Genomic DNA, 21,029 nt, shown 5'->3' with positions numbered 1-21,029 from the left:
ATGAATTCCCATCGTCGATGAACCTTTAATATTCATAAAAACATGAAGTTAAACAATTATTTTTGCATGAAAAAGTTCAAAAACTTTGCCTAAAAATCGTACTTTTGTGTTCTAAGCTCGACTATTTTGGCACTTTTCAACTTTTTTCTTCTCTCTTTGGTTCATCGACGATGGGAATTCATAAATAACGAGAAGATATTTCAATTTTTCAGTTTAGACGAAATTTGGAGGCAGGAGAATGCTCACCAATTTGCAATGCCGGCGACGCGGCCGCACTAAGATTTCTCCAGGACGACCTCTACAAGCGATATATTCAAATCAAAAAATAATTTTTTTATCTTTAAACATGTACTAATAAATGCATCAAAGTTTTATAATGATCCGCTGTATAGTTTCTCCAAAAACAATTCGTAAAATATACCTTATTTTCAGCGTTCTAAAGCAGGCTCCCCCCTTAATTGCGCACAAGAAACGTGCGACTCGCTCGAGGAATAATTTCGTTGCTCGGCATAGATCGCTACGGATATTTCGCCGGTGTATAATTATGCGTAATTACGCATATTATATCGATACTACTGACGTTGCTGCGACGCTTGATATACATGATTTCCGTGCTGCTTTTCACGGAAACTATCTAGCGTCGCGAAAATAAGAATCGCGAAGAGTTCATTTGTGCGACTCAACCTGAATTTTGGAATCGACGATCTCTTTTGCCGTGATAGAAAATATCGTGCTTCCGAGCGCTGCGGGAGAGGGCGCCAAATGCCTATTCGCGCATCGCATCGTCTTATTGCAACTATGTCGGATATTGAAACGTGTCTCGCTCGGTATTACTCGGTATTACTCGGTGCTGTATAATAATGTAACCATAGACATAGTAAGAATAGACCGAGCGTGAAGCGCAAAACGTGAAGCACAGCTAGAAAAGGACGGAAAGTAGGTGGAGGATCTCTTTCTCTCTCTGTCGCGTCTTCCCCACTCTCCGCTCTTACCCCCACTCTTCTTTCCTGAGAGAGAGAGAGAGAGAGAGAGAGAGAGCAATCCTTCGCCTGCTTTCTCTCTTTTTCTACCTGTGATTCACTGCCAAGTTGAGAACACGCTCGGTCTATTCTTACTATGTCTATGAATGTAACGGAGCATATCGGGCTCTACTGCCACTTTATCGAGATAGTCTAAAGTAAATAATTAACAGGAACAACTATAGTAAGGCGACGGGACGGCTACGGTAAAATCAATTAGGAATATAGGCGATCTACGCAATCGGGCTGATATTTTAATTACATATTCACCCTATTTGCCCGTCGCAAATACTTAATTCGAACTATTACTGCACGGCCGGCACTGTAAAATTAATGTCGTACGAACGACGCATCAATGCTGCTCTATATAATTAATTGAAGAAAGAACACATGTCTATCTATTCCACTCCATTAACATTACGTTTTATTGCGTATGGCATGTGTTTGAGGCGCTCTCTATCGCCGCTTTTTCATCAAATCTCCGTAATGATCAATGTAATAAATTACTAATTATCTTGATTACTGCATATTATGTGAGTGCTACTGCACTTTGAATTGTCAATTCGAGAATTTGAAAACTTTCAACCACTAAATTTTGTTCTTGCATTACGAGCTCTGATTTTATGAAAATATACAATTGCATCGATACCATACATTCATTACGTTATATCGCAAATTTACATATTAAAAAAGCAGCTATTTATTGCTATTTACGTACAAGTATATATTCTCTAAAGATGCAATACTTGTAAGACGCCTGATCGAAAGGCAAAAAATAAGTTAGCAAATTTTTGAATTTGCACTATCTTGTTTTCTTGTTAATTAATAATTGTTAATTAATAATTCGTCTAGGTGACTAAAGCAACGAACATACACTATAATAGTTATAATTCGATCATAGGCGCTTCATAAATATCGTAGAACATCTTTTTACAAATCGGCGATAGCAATTTTTGATTTTTTAGTTACAAATTGTAATTATCGATATTTTAATAATTGCACGCGCGTAGATTTATGTCTTATTCAAATTCACAAATTGAATAGAACAGCATTTCGCGTGATACAAATCGAATCAAAAATTTGTCAAACAAGAAATTTACACACTTCATTAACCATTATACCTACTTAACGAATATCGATCGAAAGAGTAACAAACAGTCGCTTGCTTGGCACATTCCTGCAGTCTGTCTACATCGTAGACATCGTACATCCTGCATTCTGTATACCATCGGACGATTTCCTGTTCCTCACGAGGACTTGATGGCAGGATGCCTGACTAGGAGATTCACTTCACCGTCGTGTAGCTTCTTCATCAAAGACCATGCTTCTATTCTTGACATTCGCGTCACATCGTTACCGTTCACTTCGAGCAACTGGTCCCCGGCTTTCAACGCACCAGTCTTCTCGGCAGCACCTCCTGTAATAAAAAATTAAGTCATTTTTCATCATCACGGTACTGAAATTAATTGCGCTGTACATATCGATTGCAAATACCGGTGAATATCTTCTTGATAATTAGAGGTCTGTCCCCGAGTGGACTGTCTCTGCCGCCTTCTAGACTAAATCCCAAACCAGCTCCGTCTTTGTAGACTGCCACGGTCGACGGTGGTCCCCACGCTGTATCCTCCACGGTTCCATTCGTCTCTAACCCTGAGAAATCCCCCAAAAATTCCGCTGTCAGATATTATTACGTTGTCGTGAAAAACTGATGTTGGAAAATTGCATGTGCTTACCTTCAACGATGGTTTCGACGCTCGCGGTTCGCGACCTCAGTTTGCAGCCTTCTTCCATTCTGGCCCTCGACACTACCAGCACGACCTCTGACCTCGGTTGCTTCAGTACTGCCATGCTCTCTCTGTGCGTGAGACCCCGCGTACTCCGGCCGTTTATACTGAGAATCCTATCTGCTCTCTGTATCCGGCCGTCTTTGTCGGCGATCGAGTGCGTCAGCACCCGGTGAACCGTGATCTCCTTCACTTCGCAGTCCGCACCACCGGCCAAAGTGATGCCGACACTGCCAGTCGGATTTTCCTTGTGAAGTAGAACGACTATAACGTCGTGTGCACCACGTGCCTCCTCCAAACTCGCTTCCTCCACGAGTTGCGCCAGTTCTTGCTGCGAGATCAAGCTGGTGCTGCTGGCCAACGAGCTGATGCTGCCGAATTGCTCGCCGTAACATCGGTCGGTGTCCGTTTCCGTTCCGTCCACGCTGCTGTCCAGACTCGGAAATCGATTATGAGCGCCGCCAACATTCTGCTGTAACTGGCTGTGCACGGGACTCGCATCCATCTTCTCCAGGGCTTTCTTCATATCCGTTACACTGGCGCTACGTCGATTCAAGCCACGAGATGTCGGAATTTTCGACGTCGAGCTCTTCGCCCTCTCGACGCTTTCCGACGTTTCGTCGCCGCTGTCGAGTACTTTGGCTTTTCCCAGAGTGGGTATTTTCGAGACGAAAGGTCGGTCCTCCGACCAGGATTCGTTCGAAGTAGTGGAGCTCCTTCTACCTAATCGATTTTCTTTCGAGTCCCATGTAGATTTCACTGGTGAACTTGACGGTATCGTGCCGTTCTTTTCAATTTTCGGCTCTGTGCTTGGCGCACGGAGCAATTTCGAGTCCGCCTTCGCGCCCAGTATGTCTTCAAGACTCATCTGACTCTTCGATCTGCCAAAAGTTCCTTCGTCGACATGTATAGCCGATCTGGATCTGCTCTTGGTGGTCAAAATTGTCAAGAGATCGTTTTGATCCTCCGTGCCCTTTCCGGGAGTTAAACCTGCTCTGCTTTGCGGTTTTGATGTTTCGATCGCGACATTCCTCGTTTCTCCCATTGTACTTTTGCTCTTTGAGGATAAGTCACCGTTGTTAAGAGATTCATCGAACATGGAACCACGATTATTTCTCGTTGTGTGAATCATGGATGATTTTTCCAAATTTTGAGCCGATGGATTCTTGTTATTCGATTTTTCTCCCACGGATCGCACCAAAGACTTTGCCTCTGCTCGAACCCACATTTTGAGATCGTTCGATGGTTCTAACATCTCGGATTTGGGTGGTCTAACAACCGGTGGTGGTACGCTTCTTTTAGGTGGCAGCTTAGGCTCTTCTCCCTTCTTCTGAAAACCTTCGTTCGTCGCGAAGGAATCGGCGACTTCTATGTAAGCTATTTTAATCTCCTGTTTGCTCGCGGTATTACTCCCCGAATTATTGGCCATCTGATGAACAGCACTGTCATTTTCGATAGCTCTCGCGGCGTCTTCGTCGTCGGAAAATTTTCGCTGGATTAACGGTGATCCGTTCAGATCTCTTCCGCTTCGGCATCTAGCGCTCGCCAGAATATTCTTCCGGTTTATCGCCTCGACGCTTTGCGGCTTTAGTACTCTTCGCGACAGGGATTCGGCGCTGGCCTGAGATCCCGAAGTCAACGTCGAGGACGCGCTGCAATTAGTGTCGGTACTATTCGATCGTCTCAGTTGTCTCTGAGGTATCTGTGAGCTCCTCGAGACGAACTCGTTTGGTTGCGGTGAACGCGGATTCGAACCGCTGCTACTAGACGGCGATCTCTCAGTCAGGTATGTACGTTCTCCGAGACTTCCCATTCGAGAGCTGAGTTGATCTTTGTCGGATTCACTAATTGTATCTCTGACGTCCCGCGTGATTGAAGTTCTGGCCAAACTCTCCGCGATCAAGGGTCGACGATGATAGTTTAATTCTGTGGAAACGTAAGATCTCTCCGAGGAGATTGTGGACCTTTCTGATGGTACCGGCGACATCGGGGGACTGAAGCCGCGTGATATGCTACTCTGAGAACTGCTCACCGCTGAATCGTTGTCGGAGTCATCATAATCCAAACGAGCCTTTCTCTGCATCATTTTCGGCCTGGTACGCGAGCCATCCGGTGAGCTGGTCGTCGACGCAAATTCAAAGCTGTAATCGCTTCTCGTCGGACTGCAGATACTTTCCAAGCTTTTTGGCGGCTCCGAGATTGTGGACGTTGCGGTTGATTGCGAATTCCTGATAGAGCTACCGTTTATCGAGGAATTCGTCGTCACGGACGTATTATAAACCGCGAGAGATTTTCTTTTGAAAGCTGGGGAATATTTCGAGTGTATCTGTGGTGCTGGCATCTTGAAGGAGGTTGTCGCTTTCAAGGGCTGGCTCGCCGAGCTGGCATTGCTGGCCAAGGAACTTTGAGATCCCCATTTGTCCTGAATGTTTGCCTTTGGTATCTGTGCATGGAAAGAAAGAGATATGTTGTTAATTTTTCAAGTTTGTTCCACAATTCATAAACATTCAGAATTACATATCTTTAATAACGTTAATGATGTCTCAAATCTTACCTGATGCAACAATATCGAATCCCGCGATTTGATTTCCGGTAGATCAACGATAGGCTGTTCGATCGAAACTGTGTCTTTCTCCGGAATAACGAGGCCACGTAATTTCGACATCGATTTCCGCCTCTGCTCGATCAGTTGATTCAAGCTGCTTCTTCTCACGTCCTCCCCGGGACGTCTAAACGTCGACGCCAAGGAATTCGTTCTCGAAATCTGCGAATTACTGACGGAATCGGCCAATGAACTTCGATCCTGCACGAAAGGCATGGAACCCGAGAAACTGGTAGCGCGTGTCAATGAAGGCGTGCTCGTTGTCTTGATGGGACTGTTGTTATTGCTACAAGCACTCGTGGCTTTACCGATATTTGGATACGCGGCGCTCTGCGAATTACCGCTTTCATTGGTGTTTGCGCAATAGGTCTTCGTGTTTGAAAAGGTTTGCTTGTCGTACACAGATGTCAACGGACTGGATAGCGGCGTAATTTTCGGCGGAACGATTGGTAGCGTTTTCGGAACACGCGTCGTCGGTGTAGTCGGACTTGAAAAAGCGGGCTGAACAGTTTGAGGCAAGCTTGGCGTTCTCTGGTTATATTTTCTTGTAGAATCGTGTCCTGTCGTATTCGTAGCTCTGGCCGAATCCGTAAGATCGAAAGAGCTCTGTGTTCTATCGGTGAAAAAGGATGGCCGATCCCGCGGTCCGTTATTCTTATCGTCGCAGCAAACATCTTCGGAGGATTTGTACTTGGACAGACGTTTGCCATTGCTCGTCGTGACCGCCGCGGCTGTTACAGAATTGGGAAATAAGGGCGCATCGAGATTACTCTGAGACGAGAACATAGCGATTTTGTCTCGGACAGATCGCTCCGACTTGTCATCTTGCCTCCAAAGATCGCCATTCAGAGAGAACTTTCTCTGCGGCGATTCTGTCGCGGGAACATTTCTAGCGTGCAAAACTGATTGCTCCATCTTGGGCGGACCTAAATAACACGATATACTTTGTAAAAAGTATAAGAAATACGAGTTACGTAAAAGTATGCAGTCGAAGTAATTTTAAAAAGGGGGCAAACCAATTTTGCCAGATTATTGGGTGTCAATTTGATCCGATTTAATAATTTTAATAATTTAATAATAGTTTTGCAATATGTCAGCATCGCTTCTTTCAAAGAAAAAATAAATGAGGACAGGTTTAATTCAAAACTAAATGAATACCTGTTAGTGGTAGAGGTGGTGGTGTATCAACAGGCGTGTCCTTTTCCACGTGGCTTGGCACTTGGTCGATCGTCGTCACGTCCTTGTGATAATATCCGGCAATTTCCATTTTTTTCTCGCTCATCATTAAATTGCTGTTAGTCATCTGACAAGGATAAAGCGAGCTTCCCGCGCTGATGGGAGCGTTATTCTTCGCGACATCTTCCAAAGTCTGATAAGACAATTTTCTTTCTTCATTAGTAAGCTCGGAAGATTTCACGTCCTGGCATACATTATCCATACTAGCCGGAGCAGCCTTGCCAATCTCCAATCGGACGTTCTCCATATTTGTTAAAGCGACTTTGTTGATATCCTGCCTTTCAGGACTCGTCAACGTCATCTTACCATCAGATAGAATGATGCTCCTCGAACCGACAACGTTGCTGTCGTTCGTGAGCATTTTAAAAGTCTCGCTAGCACGGAACGGTTCGTTTTCGTTGCACAATCCGCCGCCATTCGCGGTTATCGTTGCTGTCCTCGTCGCGGCGATGTATCTGTACGGTGGCTGGTTGCTGCTGTTGCTAAATTCTTGGTACGCAGCTGGAAATTCGTCCCCGTCCGGGGGCAGGCGCTGACCGCCTCCGCAATTCTCCATCCTACCATTTACCGTATCTGCAATAGCGATTTCGAATTAATTATCCATGGAAAAACAGATTGGAAGGATAGACGATGACATGAAATTATTTTATTCGACATATAATCTCGACGAAAATAAAACGAGAAGATTCCTTCGTGCAATCTCTTTCTTCAATATGATAAATTGAAAGATAACAAAATTGTACAATTGCCGTTTTCATTACGCGCTTGAGAAGCTATCGTTTACATAAAGTGTCTGTTTCGTTTTCTGATAAGTAACGGATTCAAGGTAAGCAGACTTTGCATCAATGGAATTTGGATAGCGCTATCCTCATTGCTCGGCCAAATATCGTAGATCGCGTGGATTCCTAGGAGATTAGAGAGATTTCAATCAAAAATATTTTGTTTTTCTTACGACTTTGCTAATGAAAAGAAATTAATTTTATTCTCCTCGATATTTATTTCATAAATATTGCTTTTTCACGAATGAAATTATTCTTTTACACATATAACTTCGCTTTGTAAAAATTCACTCGGGAAGGAAGTGCATCGACAAAAATACTAGCGATCAAACAGCGAACGAGCAAACCACTTGAGTGATTCATCGCACATGTATCGACACATTACACATCGCAATGAATTGTCGTTTAAAAAGTGACATCATTTCTTCGTTTTTTCATGATCTTTGCGTTAAGAATTAAATGCAAAATTTTGTGCGATTACTTTATATAATTATATAAATCTGTCGCTTCATTAAGATTTACTCCAAATCTCTCGACATTTCATTAGAAGGCGCCAACTAATCGGTTTCGTATAGATTCGCGCAATCCCAAGGATTTCTACATTCTAAACTCGCCTACTGATAAAACATTTGCATATTCGCGCTATCTATTCTAAACAGAAATATTTAAATCGAGCGGATTACGACGTCGTTAACGGTATGACACTGCACACCGTAATATCGGAATATAGAGATATAGAGAATATAGATATATCGGAATGTAGAGCCTCATTTTCAATGTTTTTATGCACAAACACTCGAGGATATCCAAATGAGCTTTTCGAAATATGCTGGTCTCGGTAAATTGCAACTCATCGTTGTCGCGTTGTCGAAGACTCACGTACGTCGTCATATCGCGAGACTCTGACTAACTTTAATTCGCCTGAATAAAGCGCGCCGCGCTAACTTCTGATTAACATTCCTGGCATAGTACGGTACCGTGTAACTAATCACCGATACGTATGCACGTGCAGCAGATGCAACTTTCGCGCTGCCTCGTGTTTTTCGATGCGTGCGACGTGTATGTCCAGACGATCGCACCATATTTGTACCGGTATCAGGCACGCCGCGTGTCATCGTATGGGTAAATGCGTTCAAGTGCACGCATACCATTCTCTGTATTCTGTATATGTGTGTATGTGCGTGAGTACTTTATTATGGATGCAGCAGTTATCTATCCAAATTCCAAAATCGAATTTCAATAAATTGAGAGAGGCTTCCTACACGTCGTCCTGAAATGATAAAGTAAAAAGCAATCGAACAAATGTCGAGTGTCACTCTGAACTTCCACCTGTGCTTATATGCAAATATTTTATTGCGAGCTTATGGTGAAGCTATAATTATCATGTTATCATTATAATCAGTCAGTTAAATGATACGTAAATTAAGAGTCGATTGCTATATCTTTGCTAAATGTGTTATTTTTGAAAAATTCTTGAGGAGTAACAAAACTGGAAAATAAATGATGCATTTCGGCGAAGTTTTAACTAGTCAGCGGTAATTATAGTGCTGATTTCAGCACGTAATATACTTTCAAAGATAGTATACCTGATTACACTCCGCGTACAACACCCAGGACTCACAGGACCTGTTGTACGGACCGTACAACCACTTTGCGAGCATTAAGCTGGCAGGCAATTAATTTTAATCATCGAAAAGTACATAACTCAACTCGCGGTTACGGCAAACTTTCACGTAGAAGAAGTCCATCGCGCGTTTTGCTCGAGCCTGAACTTGCTCGGTACGGAACGATTCCGAGAAGAACGTTAATGTATCGTCGAGATGAAGCAGAAAACAACGGCAGAAGTTCTCCGGTTGTACCGGCAAGAAGGTTGTCGTAAGACTGGGCGACATTGCTGGTCGAGGCCAGCTTCCGCGGTTAGCACCGACACCAGGCGCTTTCGTGCACGAGAGAAGGGGTAGGCTCGCGTTCAGTGTGCCACCGTGGCTACGCTTTTAGTTTTGCCGCTCGAAATTATGTTCTTTGCAGGTATTATACCGTATATAAAAAATCAGCATATACTCGTGTACTTGCTCTCGCTTAATTTCCCGTGCTCGAATCTCATCTACTGCGGCGTCCGCATTTGTCTCTTAATTCTTTTCTGAAGATGGATGTCGGCGTACGTTCGTCAAATTATTTGATGTTTACGGATTCTCGAGGTCTCTCTTTTCCAGTTGAACAAAAAGATGTAGACACTCGTCATAAGTCAGCGACGCGAGACATAGGAGTTCCTCTCGAACGTGTAGATCTGCGTCTCGTGCATTAGTCCGCGGATGTCCCCTAAGCGGCTACGTGAGTCGATTAATCTTGCGGAATGTGTCAACGAAACGAAACGGTTTGCTCGTCGGGGAGAAGTCGTAGGACGCGAGCCGGAAGATCTATGTTAGACTGGATGTACCGCTACGCGATATAATCGGCTTTGAGATGAGCCGACGATTTTGTCATGCCACTGAGTTACGTCGCCTCCCGTAATCCCGTGGGCGATGATGTGATTCATCGATAGAGGCAGGAGAACGAATCGAGCGCGTGTATTGGAATCAGATTAGCAACTAAAATAAAAAGAAATTAATGTTATTACGAGTCATCCTGAGAAGCAGTGCCGCTTGAGGGATATGAATTAATCCATGATATAAATGCAAATGCTAAAACATTGCCGCCCGTTCCTGAAACGTGAGTAACATAAATCTCGTCTTATGCTAAACGCTTTGGAATATTTTCTCTTAATGTACTGCGAATTTGCAAGTATTTTAATTAGAGAATTCTCTTGACACAAGAGTAGTGCAGATTACCGAACGATATGCAAAGATGCAATCGTGCTATTCCATCATGACTACGATGATTCTTATTATGCACACGCTTATACACGTATCTCGGTGGTGCACAGGTATGATAATGGTGGTTACTCCATACAAATTGCAGCCGTAAATTACGTCATTATGCATATGGTTTCTGAATGCGAGATTGCGTCTGTCGCAACAGCGTGACGGACGGCGGCCGGCTTTCTTTGTCGAATATTGTTTCGGAAAAGAAAGACAGGCTGTGCGAAATCAATGCCGTCACTAAAAGCCACTTGTCCTTGGCATGGAGATCCGAATCGCGCGCGTTGCGTCAATGTACTTCGAGGATATAGAACCTTGCGATTATTAATTGTTATTTTTATCTCCTCTAATGGTGGTCTCTCCTTCTGCCTCATCGTGCGACATTCACGTCGTTAAACGTGCTCGTGACACGAATATATCGTTGTACGTGAAGCAACGTGTTCAACAATAAGCTCGCGTGTTACAAGGTAAATCGCAAATTTTCAAGCATAGCATATATAAAGCGCAGCGAGATTATTACAAGTGTAAGATCTGGAAAGATAGTCGAGACTGACAGGTCGTATAGGGGATTAGAATGAAAACAAGTTGATCACAACAGTAGGAGTATTGGCCGTACAGCCTAAGACCTAGGCGTGTGAACCAGGGATCCCGGAGAGTTCGAGTTCAAATCTAAGGCAGTCCCCTAGTTATTTTTCGCCTCTTACAATTCAGAAGTGGGATAAAATCCGCTGCCCCTCGAAGACAGTTGAGATTCATCCGCTACCCCTCGGAGAGGAGGGAGTTGAGAAGCAGCTGGCCGGTAGTGAAGCCTGAACATGGAGGTCGGGACGGACTCAGAGGAGTGAACCAACATGGAGATTGGGAAGGACTCAGAGGAGTGAACCAACATGGAGATTGGGAAGGACTCAGAGGAGTGAACCAACATGGAGGTTGGGAGGGACTCGGAAGAGTGAACCACAAATGGATGTTGGAAGGGACTCAGAAGAGTGAACCAAAAATGGAGGTTGGGAGGGACTCAAGTGGAGTGAACCAACATGGAGATTGGGAAGGACTCAGAGGAGTGAACCAACATGGAGGTTGGGAGGGACTCGGAAGAGTGAACCACAAATGGATGTTGGAAGGGACTCAGAAGAGTGAACCAAAAATGGAGATTGGGAAGGACTCAGGGGAGTGAACCAACATGGAGATTGGGAAGGACTCAGAGGAGTGAACCAACATGGAGGTTGGGAGGGACTCGGAAGAGTGAACCACAAATGGATGTTGGAAGGGACTCAGAAGAGTGAACCAAAAATGGAGATTGGGAAGGACTCAGAGGAGTGAACCAACATGGAGGTTGGGAGGGACTCGGAAGAGTGAACCACAAATGGATGTTGGAAGGGACTCAGAAGAGTGAACCAAAAATGGAGATTGGGAAGGACTCAGGGGAGTGAACCAACATGGAGATTGGGAAGGACTCAGAGGAGTGAACCAACATGGAGGTTGGGAGGGACTCGGAAGAGTGAACCACAAATGGATGTTGGAAGGGATTCAGAAGAGTGAACCAAAAATGGAGATTGGGAAGGACTCAGGGGAGTGAACCAACATGGAGATTGGGAAGGACTCAGAGGAGTGAACCAACATGGAGGTTGGGAGGGACTCGGAAGAGTGAACCACAAATGGATGTTGGAAGGGACTCAGAAGAGTGAACCAAAAATGGAGATTGGGAAGGACTCAGAGGAGTGAACCAACATGGAGGTTGGGAGGGACTCGGAAGAGTGAACCACAAATGGATGTTGGAAGGGACTCAGAAGAGTGAACCAAAAATGGAGGTTGGGAGGGACTCAAGTGGAGTGAACCGACGATTTGGAGACATTCGGGGACGAATTTAATGTCAGGCTGGCCGAGCTGTAAGATCTGGAAAAATAGTCGAGACTGACAGGTCGTATAGAGGATCGGAATGAAAACAAGTTGATCACAACAGTAGGAGTATTGGCCGTACAGCCTAAGGCCTAGGCGTGTGAACCAGGGATCCCGGAGAGTTCGAGTTCAAATCTAAGGCAGTCTCCTAGTTATTTTTCGCCTCTTACACAAATAATTACAAGTAACGTATTATAACGTTGTACCTTTCACAAAATGTTATGTATTTTCTAACATACACATACATTTTCTGTTGTCGTCTCGTATTTTCGAAAAGCAATCCTCTTTTTCGAGGTTTCAGGTGCGTAGAGCACACCGCAATTTAATACAATACATCGAACGCGTTGAAGGATTCGTCTAGAGCTGCAGATCTAGGAGCGATCTCGTATTTGCTCTACGTTTCATTATAAAACTTGCCAGACGCAAAGGCTACTCATGTTAATTTAATAGCAGTTCCGTAACCCGCAGTTATTCCGCGTAAAGGTCTCGTTTTTGCGATTCGGTTCTTTTCCGCGCACGAGTTTTCCTACTTTCCGTAACCGCTTGCAAAACTATAGCGGTTGACGTAATAACGACCGTGCAAATATTAGATAATCTGTGTCGAATGGCCGTGTCGCGCGAACGTCTACCTCCGATAAAGGGACATGCCGATGCGGCCGATTCCTGGTTCGGTTGCGAAACTTGGACGTTTTGCTCACGGTAATCTCACAGTCTGATTCACTCGTTACATCACCTTTCTACCTTTCTACCTTCTCCATGATTCCACGACATGATGCCGTCGTGCTGTCGCGATTGTTAAAAAGGTCCTAAAATAAGACGCGGGCTCGCGTTCACATCGCGCCGACACGCACATAACGGTCGTTTATCACGTTTGACTCTCGCGCGGAAGTGAGAAGTGTCATATCACGAGAGATTCATTTGACGTCTCGGACACTACGGATTAATACCCCATATTTCATGAGGGGGAATATTGAAACGCTCTTGCTCAATGCGGCTTAAGCCTCTTATCGAAAGCTTGAGAAATCGGTTGGAATCCCAAAGAGAATCTCTTTTCCATTAGATAAAATCGGTCCCTATACGGTGCATATGGTAAAACGTCCAATCGAGGGACGACGACATATTTTTGCCGTTAGCCGCCAGCTCGTGACGCTTCGTGGACAGAAATAAAATTTTACATCGCGGAAGTACCGCATCGTGATGGCGATTAAAATCCATCCGCGATAAAATCGATTCTGCAATCCCCCCCTCGACGAATCTTTGACTACCTAGCATGTGCAGTCGAGTCGCAGACCATAAAATCTCGACACGGCGCGGCATGGCGCGGCGTACGGCCGATGTACGCGCGCGCGCACGTGCGATTTCGCGAGAGGATTTGACACGGCGTGAGCAGTCGGCAGCATATTTTTGCCACTACACCGGCTAGACAGCGAATATTTCTCGTTCAGAAATAAGATTCCAGAATGCGGAAACATTGGCATTAAACGCGGCGGTCCGATGCGTACGTGCTTCGAGAGGCCGATGACGCTTGCCATCGCCGACTCCGCTCGTGCCTTCGTGGGAGCGGGCTGTAAACTGAGTAGGAAGCGAATCACTTTGCGAGAATCTTATCCAATTAATTTTTTGCAAAAAAGAAAAATGGAAAAGGACCGGTAGCGACCGTTGCATCCACTAGCGGAACTCGCGAGATACTATTGTGAGAAAAACGCGTATCGAGGATATGCACCAGCATACGAAGCATGGATAAAAGAAGGAAGAACCGCTCTTTATCATCTCGATGGATCTGCCGTGTGTGCTAGTAAAGGTCTCTCAATACGCGTCGAAAGAATGAAATAATCAGATGGTTGGATTTCCTGTCGGGCTTTGATAAGAACCTGCTTCATTGTCACGTTCGTCACGTCCCATTCTTTCATCTTGTTACTGCAGAAACATTCAGCGCCAGCTGACGTTAGCCGCAAGATTGTTTCGGTCACTCGAGTCGACTGTAAGTTATAAATTTGATATGCTTTCTTCCGTTTGATTAAAAATCGTTGCTTCGACGTTCGGCCAGACATCGGTCGGTGTTGCCCGTTGCTAGTTTACGAGGCAACGTGAGATGTTCGTTACCTAGCATTGCTGGTTTCGAGCAAGATCGTGACGCGTCGGGAGGATCTCAATGTGAAGTTCGCAACACGATCGGGGACGAATTCTACAGACTTTCACCATAGCGAAGGACGGGAGATCGGCGTAAATCGCATGGGGTATTCGCACGGGTTAATACCATTGTTACCCGAGATTGGTCGATCCGGTGCTGACCGTGCGCGTGTCGTGTGTCCGTCTGACATTTTCGATTCATTTCGCGAGCGAAGAGCGACTTTGACACGGCGTCCCGGAGTTATCGTTGCCTCGCGATGAATACGGTCCACGGGCCGCTGCACATAAACGCAATAGCATTGTCGAAATCGTCGAGTCATATCTTAATTCCTTACGATAAGATCGTTCGCGAAAGTAATATGTCGATCTTGGACAAGTTTTTATGGTCCCATTGTTCGCTGATCGCGCGGAAAAGTCGCGCGTTCTTACAGCTTTGGCCTACTGCGAAGTACTTTGACTTGCTTAAGTAATAGATATTTTATGGATCTCTTTTTTCTTACCTTTGTTCGGATTCTTGTTCTCCTCCTCCGTGTATTCCGTAATCTTGCTCACACGGTCCGCTTCGTCATCTCGCGCTGCAACAAATGCACGTACCATTATTTATTATACACAGTGTCTAAGCCATTGCTGCGTGAACCTTTAAACACAGTGTGCCTCTATACGAAGACTACGTGCAGTTGTGCTTACTGATCACAGCTGTGATCGTGAGAGAAATCGCTCATTTTGTTAGAATATTGTCAAGATGACTCGTATCGATTCTTTGAAGTTGAAGTAGCAAAGAGGAACGTCTGACATATACAGGGTGTTCCGGGTTTTAACCGACAAACTGCGGGAGCATATTCTACTAGTGGAAATAAGAAAGAATTCTTATATCGAGTTTGCTTAGAAATGCTTTATTACAAAGTTATAAACCAATATTGAAAAGAAATATCAGATAAGTAACAACGGAACATAGTGTAGAATTTGCAAGGTCGAAGATATTTATGTATGTGTATTCACATGTATTCATGTTCACTATGTTGAAACGATTCAGTATGATTGTTACTTTCACAACAGTAGCTGTTAGGTTTCAATCGTCGTGTGAACTAGCAATTACTATCAGAATGCCAAAAGTGTTTTCAAATGAGGAATACACTGATATTCATTTCGTGTACGGATTCTGTGACGGAAATGCACGAGCTGCCGTACGAGAGTATCAACGTAGATTTCCTAACAGGAGAGTACCAGATAGATTTAAAGCAACGAATTACTAATTCAGTTACTGAGATGCAACAAATTTTCAGGAATGTCGTACCGTAACAAATTCTGTACTACGTCGATGTCTAGCTTGTATCGATGTGCAAGGACAACATTTTGAAATGCGTCACTAAATCATTGCGTAGATAATTTTTATTTTTGTGAAAAAATCCGTTGTTACTTATCTGATATTTCTTTTCAATATTGGTTTATAACTTTGTAATAAAGCATTTCTAAGCAAACTCGATATAAGAATTTTTTCTTATTTCCACTAGTAGAATATGCTCCCGCAGTTTGTCGGTTAAAACCCGGGACACCCTGTATAATTCGTGTCTTTGCATTACGTGGAGGTAAATTCGTACAGCAACACGTTCTTATAAACGTATTCGTGACTATATAGCCGGCGGAACTGCGCTATGGGTGACATTTCAATTAAGAAAAGTTAACGGTGGGGTGGCATGGAGAAGTCCTACGAAACAAGAGACGTGCACAAAGAGGCCACTGGTAATGAATCGAGGTAATAGTTCGCCGTCGGTGGACACAGCTGCACCATTGACTCCAGTTGACCCGCACTTATTAAACATCAGATACAACCGAGTGTGTGTGCACCGTACGCAGAATCAGTATATAATATACGATACATGTACATATATATTTCTCGTCGTAATACGCTTGCAAAATTTCCTTTCGAAAATTTCGTAATCTACCAGGCTAGCGCGACGTTTATTATCCTGCAAGCAATAATTTCGTTCTAATAAATTTTGCCGCAATATAGGAAATCTCATCTTACTTGGAACCTCCGCGTTGGAAGACCTATAATTCGCGCACGCGTCTCGCTTTCTCGGATGATCGCACTTGAGAAAAAACGGCCGATCAAATTAATCGAACGGATAGGATAAATAAGGGGAACCAAGATTTTTTTCATTGCGTTACGTCGATGATGCACCGCATTCTTCGCCGACGAACAGTATCATGGTGGCGAGCGGATTAACTGCGCGATCTCGATCGCTTTATGGCTTCTTGTATTACGGTGAATCTTTTTCTCTCTTCTACTCTCGTACGAGCCTGACGCATCGTGAGTTTTGCTCGAATTTTCTTCGTCGGCATCTGGATGCGGGTTTACGTCGTCGTAAAGAAGAACATGCGCGCGCGTGGCCGTTAGCGGTCTCGAAACTGACGAAAAATGTCCGTTCGGAATATAGCACTTATTAGATAGCACCAGCAGTTTGAAACTAGGAAGCCTGAAAACTAAATGAAGACTAAAAATTTATGGTACATCGCGGTATCCCCTATATGCAAGTTGCAATTAACTTCAAGTTTCTTGAGAAACTTCTAGTTAAGAACGATTGCACGATCTCGAGATCGTTCCATATACTCTGTAATATTTTTTACAATTGTCAACTATTCTTCGAGAAAGCGGGGAAGGACAGAGAGTCAGGGAGAAGGAGGACCAAGTTTGTGCAGAGTTCAGCGAGCCCAAGAAAGGCAGATGCACGGAAACTGACCGTGTGAGAAAGAGAAAGAGGCAGAAGGAAGACAGGAGACAGAAAGAGAGGAGAAGGCGCGCGCGCAAGAGAGAGAGAGAGAGAGAGAGAGAGAGAAAGAGAGACCACGAGATGCAAGGAGTCGAAAGAGAGAAAAGGGAGCAACGAGAAATAAGAAGAGTGGTTCTCCTCTTCGGTCCGAGAGGTTGGGAGCGGGTGGCCTTGAGCAGGTCATCACCTCCGGCTGCGGTGGTGATGCTGCCTGCGCTGGACCATCTTAACTTCTTCGTCTTCTTCTTCTTACTCCCTGAGCCGTCCTCTTCTCCTTCTCTTCTGTCTCCCATCTTCGTCTTCTCTTCTCGCCAACTTCTTCCTTCTTTCTCCTCTCGTTGTAACCCCACGCTCATCTCTCGCTTCATCCTCGCTCTTTCTCGTTTCCTCGCGTTCTATCCGGCTCGGCAGAGAGTTACTTTGTCACTCTCTCTCTCTCTCTCTTTCTCTCTTTTCCCTTGCCCTTCTCGTTTTCTCTTTCTCACTTCAGACTCTCTTTACACTTTCCCAAAGGCCTTCGCTCGGCCGCAGAAACAATCCATTCGCGCTAACTCTGCTTCGACCAAGCAAACTTGGCAGTGGAGGACGCTCCAGCATCACGGTACCGAGAAGTCAAGGGCCAGTCGTACGGAGAAAAGTCCTCGCCTTTTTCTGACTTTGAAAAATACGTGAGGTACTACATGCGGCTCGATTCGATATAAACCTCCATCTTTATAGGAGGTATGCGCGATGGCACGTAGCGGGAGATGACTTCTTCTCGCGGAGCGTTATTTCGGTCCACCGAGACCATTCAACCGACTGCTTTTCCAGAGGAATCGCTCGTGTAGCATCGCTCCTTTCGTTATCGCACGCCACGGCTTCTTCTCGTGACGTGGTAGAAACCGTAAATTATCGGGCACACCGCCGAGCTGATTCGTTTCCGCGATGAAGAGGGATCGCGCAAATTGCGTTTGACAAACTGGATCGGTGGTGGTTGCCGCGTTCTCTCGCGAGCGTAATGATCGGCGCGTGGCCATTCGTGGTACGCACGTGAGGAACCGGACGTTACACGAGCATCGTCCCCCGCCGCGTTACATCGCACGATCGCGAGCTGGGAGGAGATATTTCCAGGCCGACCGGATAAAGTTGTAACGCCCGAGGTGGATTTTATGAAACGGTTAACGCGTGTTCCGTACGCGTCGTGTCTATCCGGTGATCGAGAAGCGCACTAAGTCGTGTTATTTTCTTCGTAGGCGCAACATTCCGACACTCGCTTCTCACGCTCGTCGAAAGTGCAGTCGACTCGAGCTGAGCCGAGCACGTTGCAAACTGCCGGGCGTGACGAGGATTTCGTGTCGTTTCCGAGGGAAAGGATCACGCAAATTGGATTCGACACAGTGGATCGTTGGTAGACCCACCCTTTCTAGGATGTAATGATCGGCGCGTGGCCGTGTAGCCACGCACATGGTACGCTCGCAACGCGACCAGCGTATCGTGTACGTACGCGAGCGTTCCGCTGAAATTCTGTTTTGCATTTCTCTTGATTGCTGTCACGACAAAACTCTGCGAGCGTCTTGATCCCAGTTTACGTACAGCGTACTTTGCAATTATTTGACGGACTTGCTTCTATCTCATGTTTCATTTACGTTCGAAACATAAAGTTCACTCCACCGAGATAGGAACTCCCACGATCATAATTATAATTACATAGCTGGCGAGCTAGGAATTCCGATCTGATTAAATAAGCAGAAGAAAGGTGCAAACATGCTGCATTGCAAATCGTACGTACGAGGCGGCACCGTGGTGCCTGGCGGTTACAGCCACGTTTCGGTACCACTGCACTGAACAAAATGCACACGGAGGACCGGCTCGTCGAAGTCGGTGCGCGGACTTAAGTGAATGAGGAAGATAAACATAATAATTACGGCAAATTGAGGCCTGCCACTGAAAGCAGCATTGTGGCGAGCGAAGAGGAGGCGAGAGAAAGAACCGTGCGCGGGCCGCGACGCGTACCGGTGAAATAAACGCGTTTAGCGTACTTGGCGTGCCAGCGGTAGCGTGGGTGAGCCAGAGAAATGATCAAGATACGCGTTTGAGACCTGTAACCACCCACAGAAACGTTTAGGAGCTCCGGGAATGTCGCGATTTTATTAACGCTGTTGTGCGCGATTGGTGCACGCTTCTCTAGTGCGGTAGCTATCGAAGAAGCAGGATTTTCCTGAAAATTTCAGAATTTCAGATAATCACTTGCAGCGTTATGTCTAACACGGAATTTTATTTGATAAAAAATATGATACGAGCCCTCAGTAATAATGAAACGAAATCGCTAACACATTCTTGACCGGAAGTGTGGTGTTCGCCGCGTGGGTCGGTACTCTCGGGCGATACTATAAATTGCTCTAATCTCACGAGCGGTAATAGGCGTATCCACTCTTGTGACGTGTTGGTGAGGTGGAAAGACGCGTTGCACATGGCAAGGCGCGTGCTTTACCAACGCTTATCCCTCAGCGCTTTTAACTTCTTCGCGGACACGGCTGTGCTAGTATCGTCAAGTTTCGTGTCAAGATTTTTCACTGGCTTGGGCAATCTTCCACGTAGTTGGCGGAGTTTTCTTCCATATTTCCAGACTGATTAACTTTTAGAGTGGATTTGCTTTTTATCCGCTTTTAATTATCCTCTGATATTTTCGTCTCGTGCATTCGTTTTGACAAATGCTCTCGCTCCATTCCAGAGACGTTATAACGAATTGAAGGGTGCGTCAATTTCGATTAAGTAACGACCTCGACCCAGTGAATCACGCGTTGCATTCGGGAATTTAGCCCCGCGGCTGCGATCGAACCTCCTCTCGCGCACGCACGCCTGCACGGAGCAATGAAGTTTGCTTTCGGTGATCGCATCCCAGGCTGGTTTTCGCAGCCGCAACGCCTCAGGCCATTCGCCCTTTTTAGACCCTAAAAATGATCTCCAATAAAAATAACCGAGACAAGAACAACGTTTTATTATTTGCCCGAGATACTCTATTTTTGGTAACAAGTTTCGGAAATGGTGCATCACTTTCATACATAAAGTGAATGCTCTGGACCGCTTTCTTCACGTTCATCCTTTTGATCTCAGTGCCGCAACGGTTCTTTCTAAATATGAAAACTGTAAAAGTGACGCGAGAATAATCAATCTGTGATCTTTTCCATGCAATGATCTCTCATAGTCGCGAATTTACACGTGTATCTCGATGCGCACGATGCATGAGGCACGGAGGGCTGTTAGTGTTAATAATAAACCCTCTTGAGCGCCACGTAGCTTGGCTAACAGAATGTATCTTGCGAGTCACAATGACTGACTACTTGGCGCCTGCACCGATAAACCAACCCTCGTTGGCTCGTACTCGTACACGATTGTCGGTCGTGCACACATTTAATACGTACGCTCGCGTACGCTGACACTAGAGATGCGGACGATGAATGAGCTAATTGTGCTTTCTGGTGAGCGAAAGCCCGTCGTCTCTTTTATTTCTTCTCCGCTGTGGATGACGTACGCACGCACGCACTTGCCGGCTGTCGCTTCGAACATGTGTACTGCATAAAATTCGAAAGATTTGAAATCAATTGGATAAAGTGCTCCATTTTTGGAAGGACTTTAAATACTACAGCACGTTTCGTCGATTTATTTAAGCAGAACTATGCGTAAACGTGATCTCTGAAAGAAAGAATCCAAGTCGACAAACACTTTTAGGCAGGTGTAGTTCGTCCACGGAGCAAGCAGCTGCGTCTTATGGTGCCCTTAGCGTGCTCTACCCTTGAAGCTCAGAAAATATCACGCGTATGCGTAACAGCTGTTGCATTTTTCTGCGGGTGGCGAGCAGTGAAAGTGAGTCTTCGAGGTCGACGCCGGATGTAAAATAAATTTCATTCTATTTTATCTCAAGGTTGGCTACAGCCGCATTCACGCATTTATGGGAGTTACATATCTACGTTAAGA

General features: G+C 45.2%; 1 protein-coding gene across 1 annotated transcript in view; it reads right to left on the bottom strand.

Moving 5' to 3' along the window:
• Positions 1–1,420: 1,420 nt before the first annotated feature.
• Positions 1,421–21,029, bottom strand: part of LOC105285052 — a 37,466-nt gene continuing 17,857 nt past the window's right edge. The window contains exons 6-11 of the mRNA XM_011348984.2: positions 14,805–14,879; positions 6,564–7,214; positions 5,358–6,331; positions 2,753–5,246; positions 2,514–2,669; positions 1,421–2,436 (exon numbers count right to left, since the gene is read on the bottom strand). Coding sequence (XP_011347286.2) covers positions 2,267–2,436; positions 2,514–2,669; positions 2,753–5,246; positions 5,358–6,331; positions 6,564–7,214; positions 14,805–14,879 — 4,520 coding nt within the window. The 3' untranslated portion in view covers positions 1,421–2,266. The remainder of the gene's footprint in view (positions 2,437–2,513; positions 2,670–2,752; positions 5,247–5,357; positions 6,332–6,563; positions 7,215–14,804; positions 14,880–21,029) is intronic.

This window comes from Ooceraea biroi, chromosome 12 (genome assembly GCF_003672135.1).
Source record: "Ooceraea biroi isolate clonal line C1 chromosome 12, Obir_v5.4, whole genome shotgun sequence".
Classification (NCBI taxonomy): domain Eukaryota; kingdom Metazoa; phylum Arthropoda; class Insecta; order Hymenoptera; family Formicidae; genus Ooceraea; species Ooceraea biroi.
The sequence above is the reverse complement of the archived record's forward strand: the minus strand, read 5'-3'. Positions and strand labels throughout refer to the sequence as shown.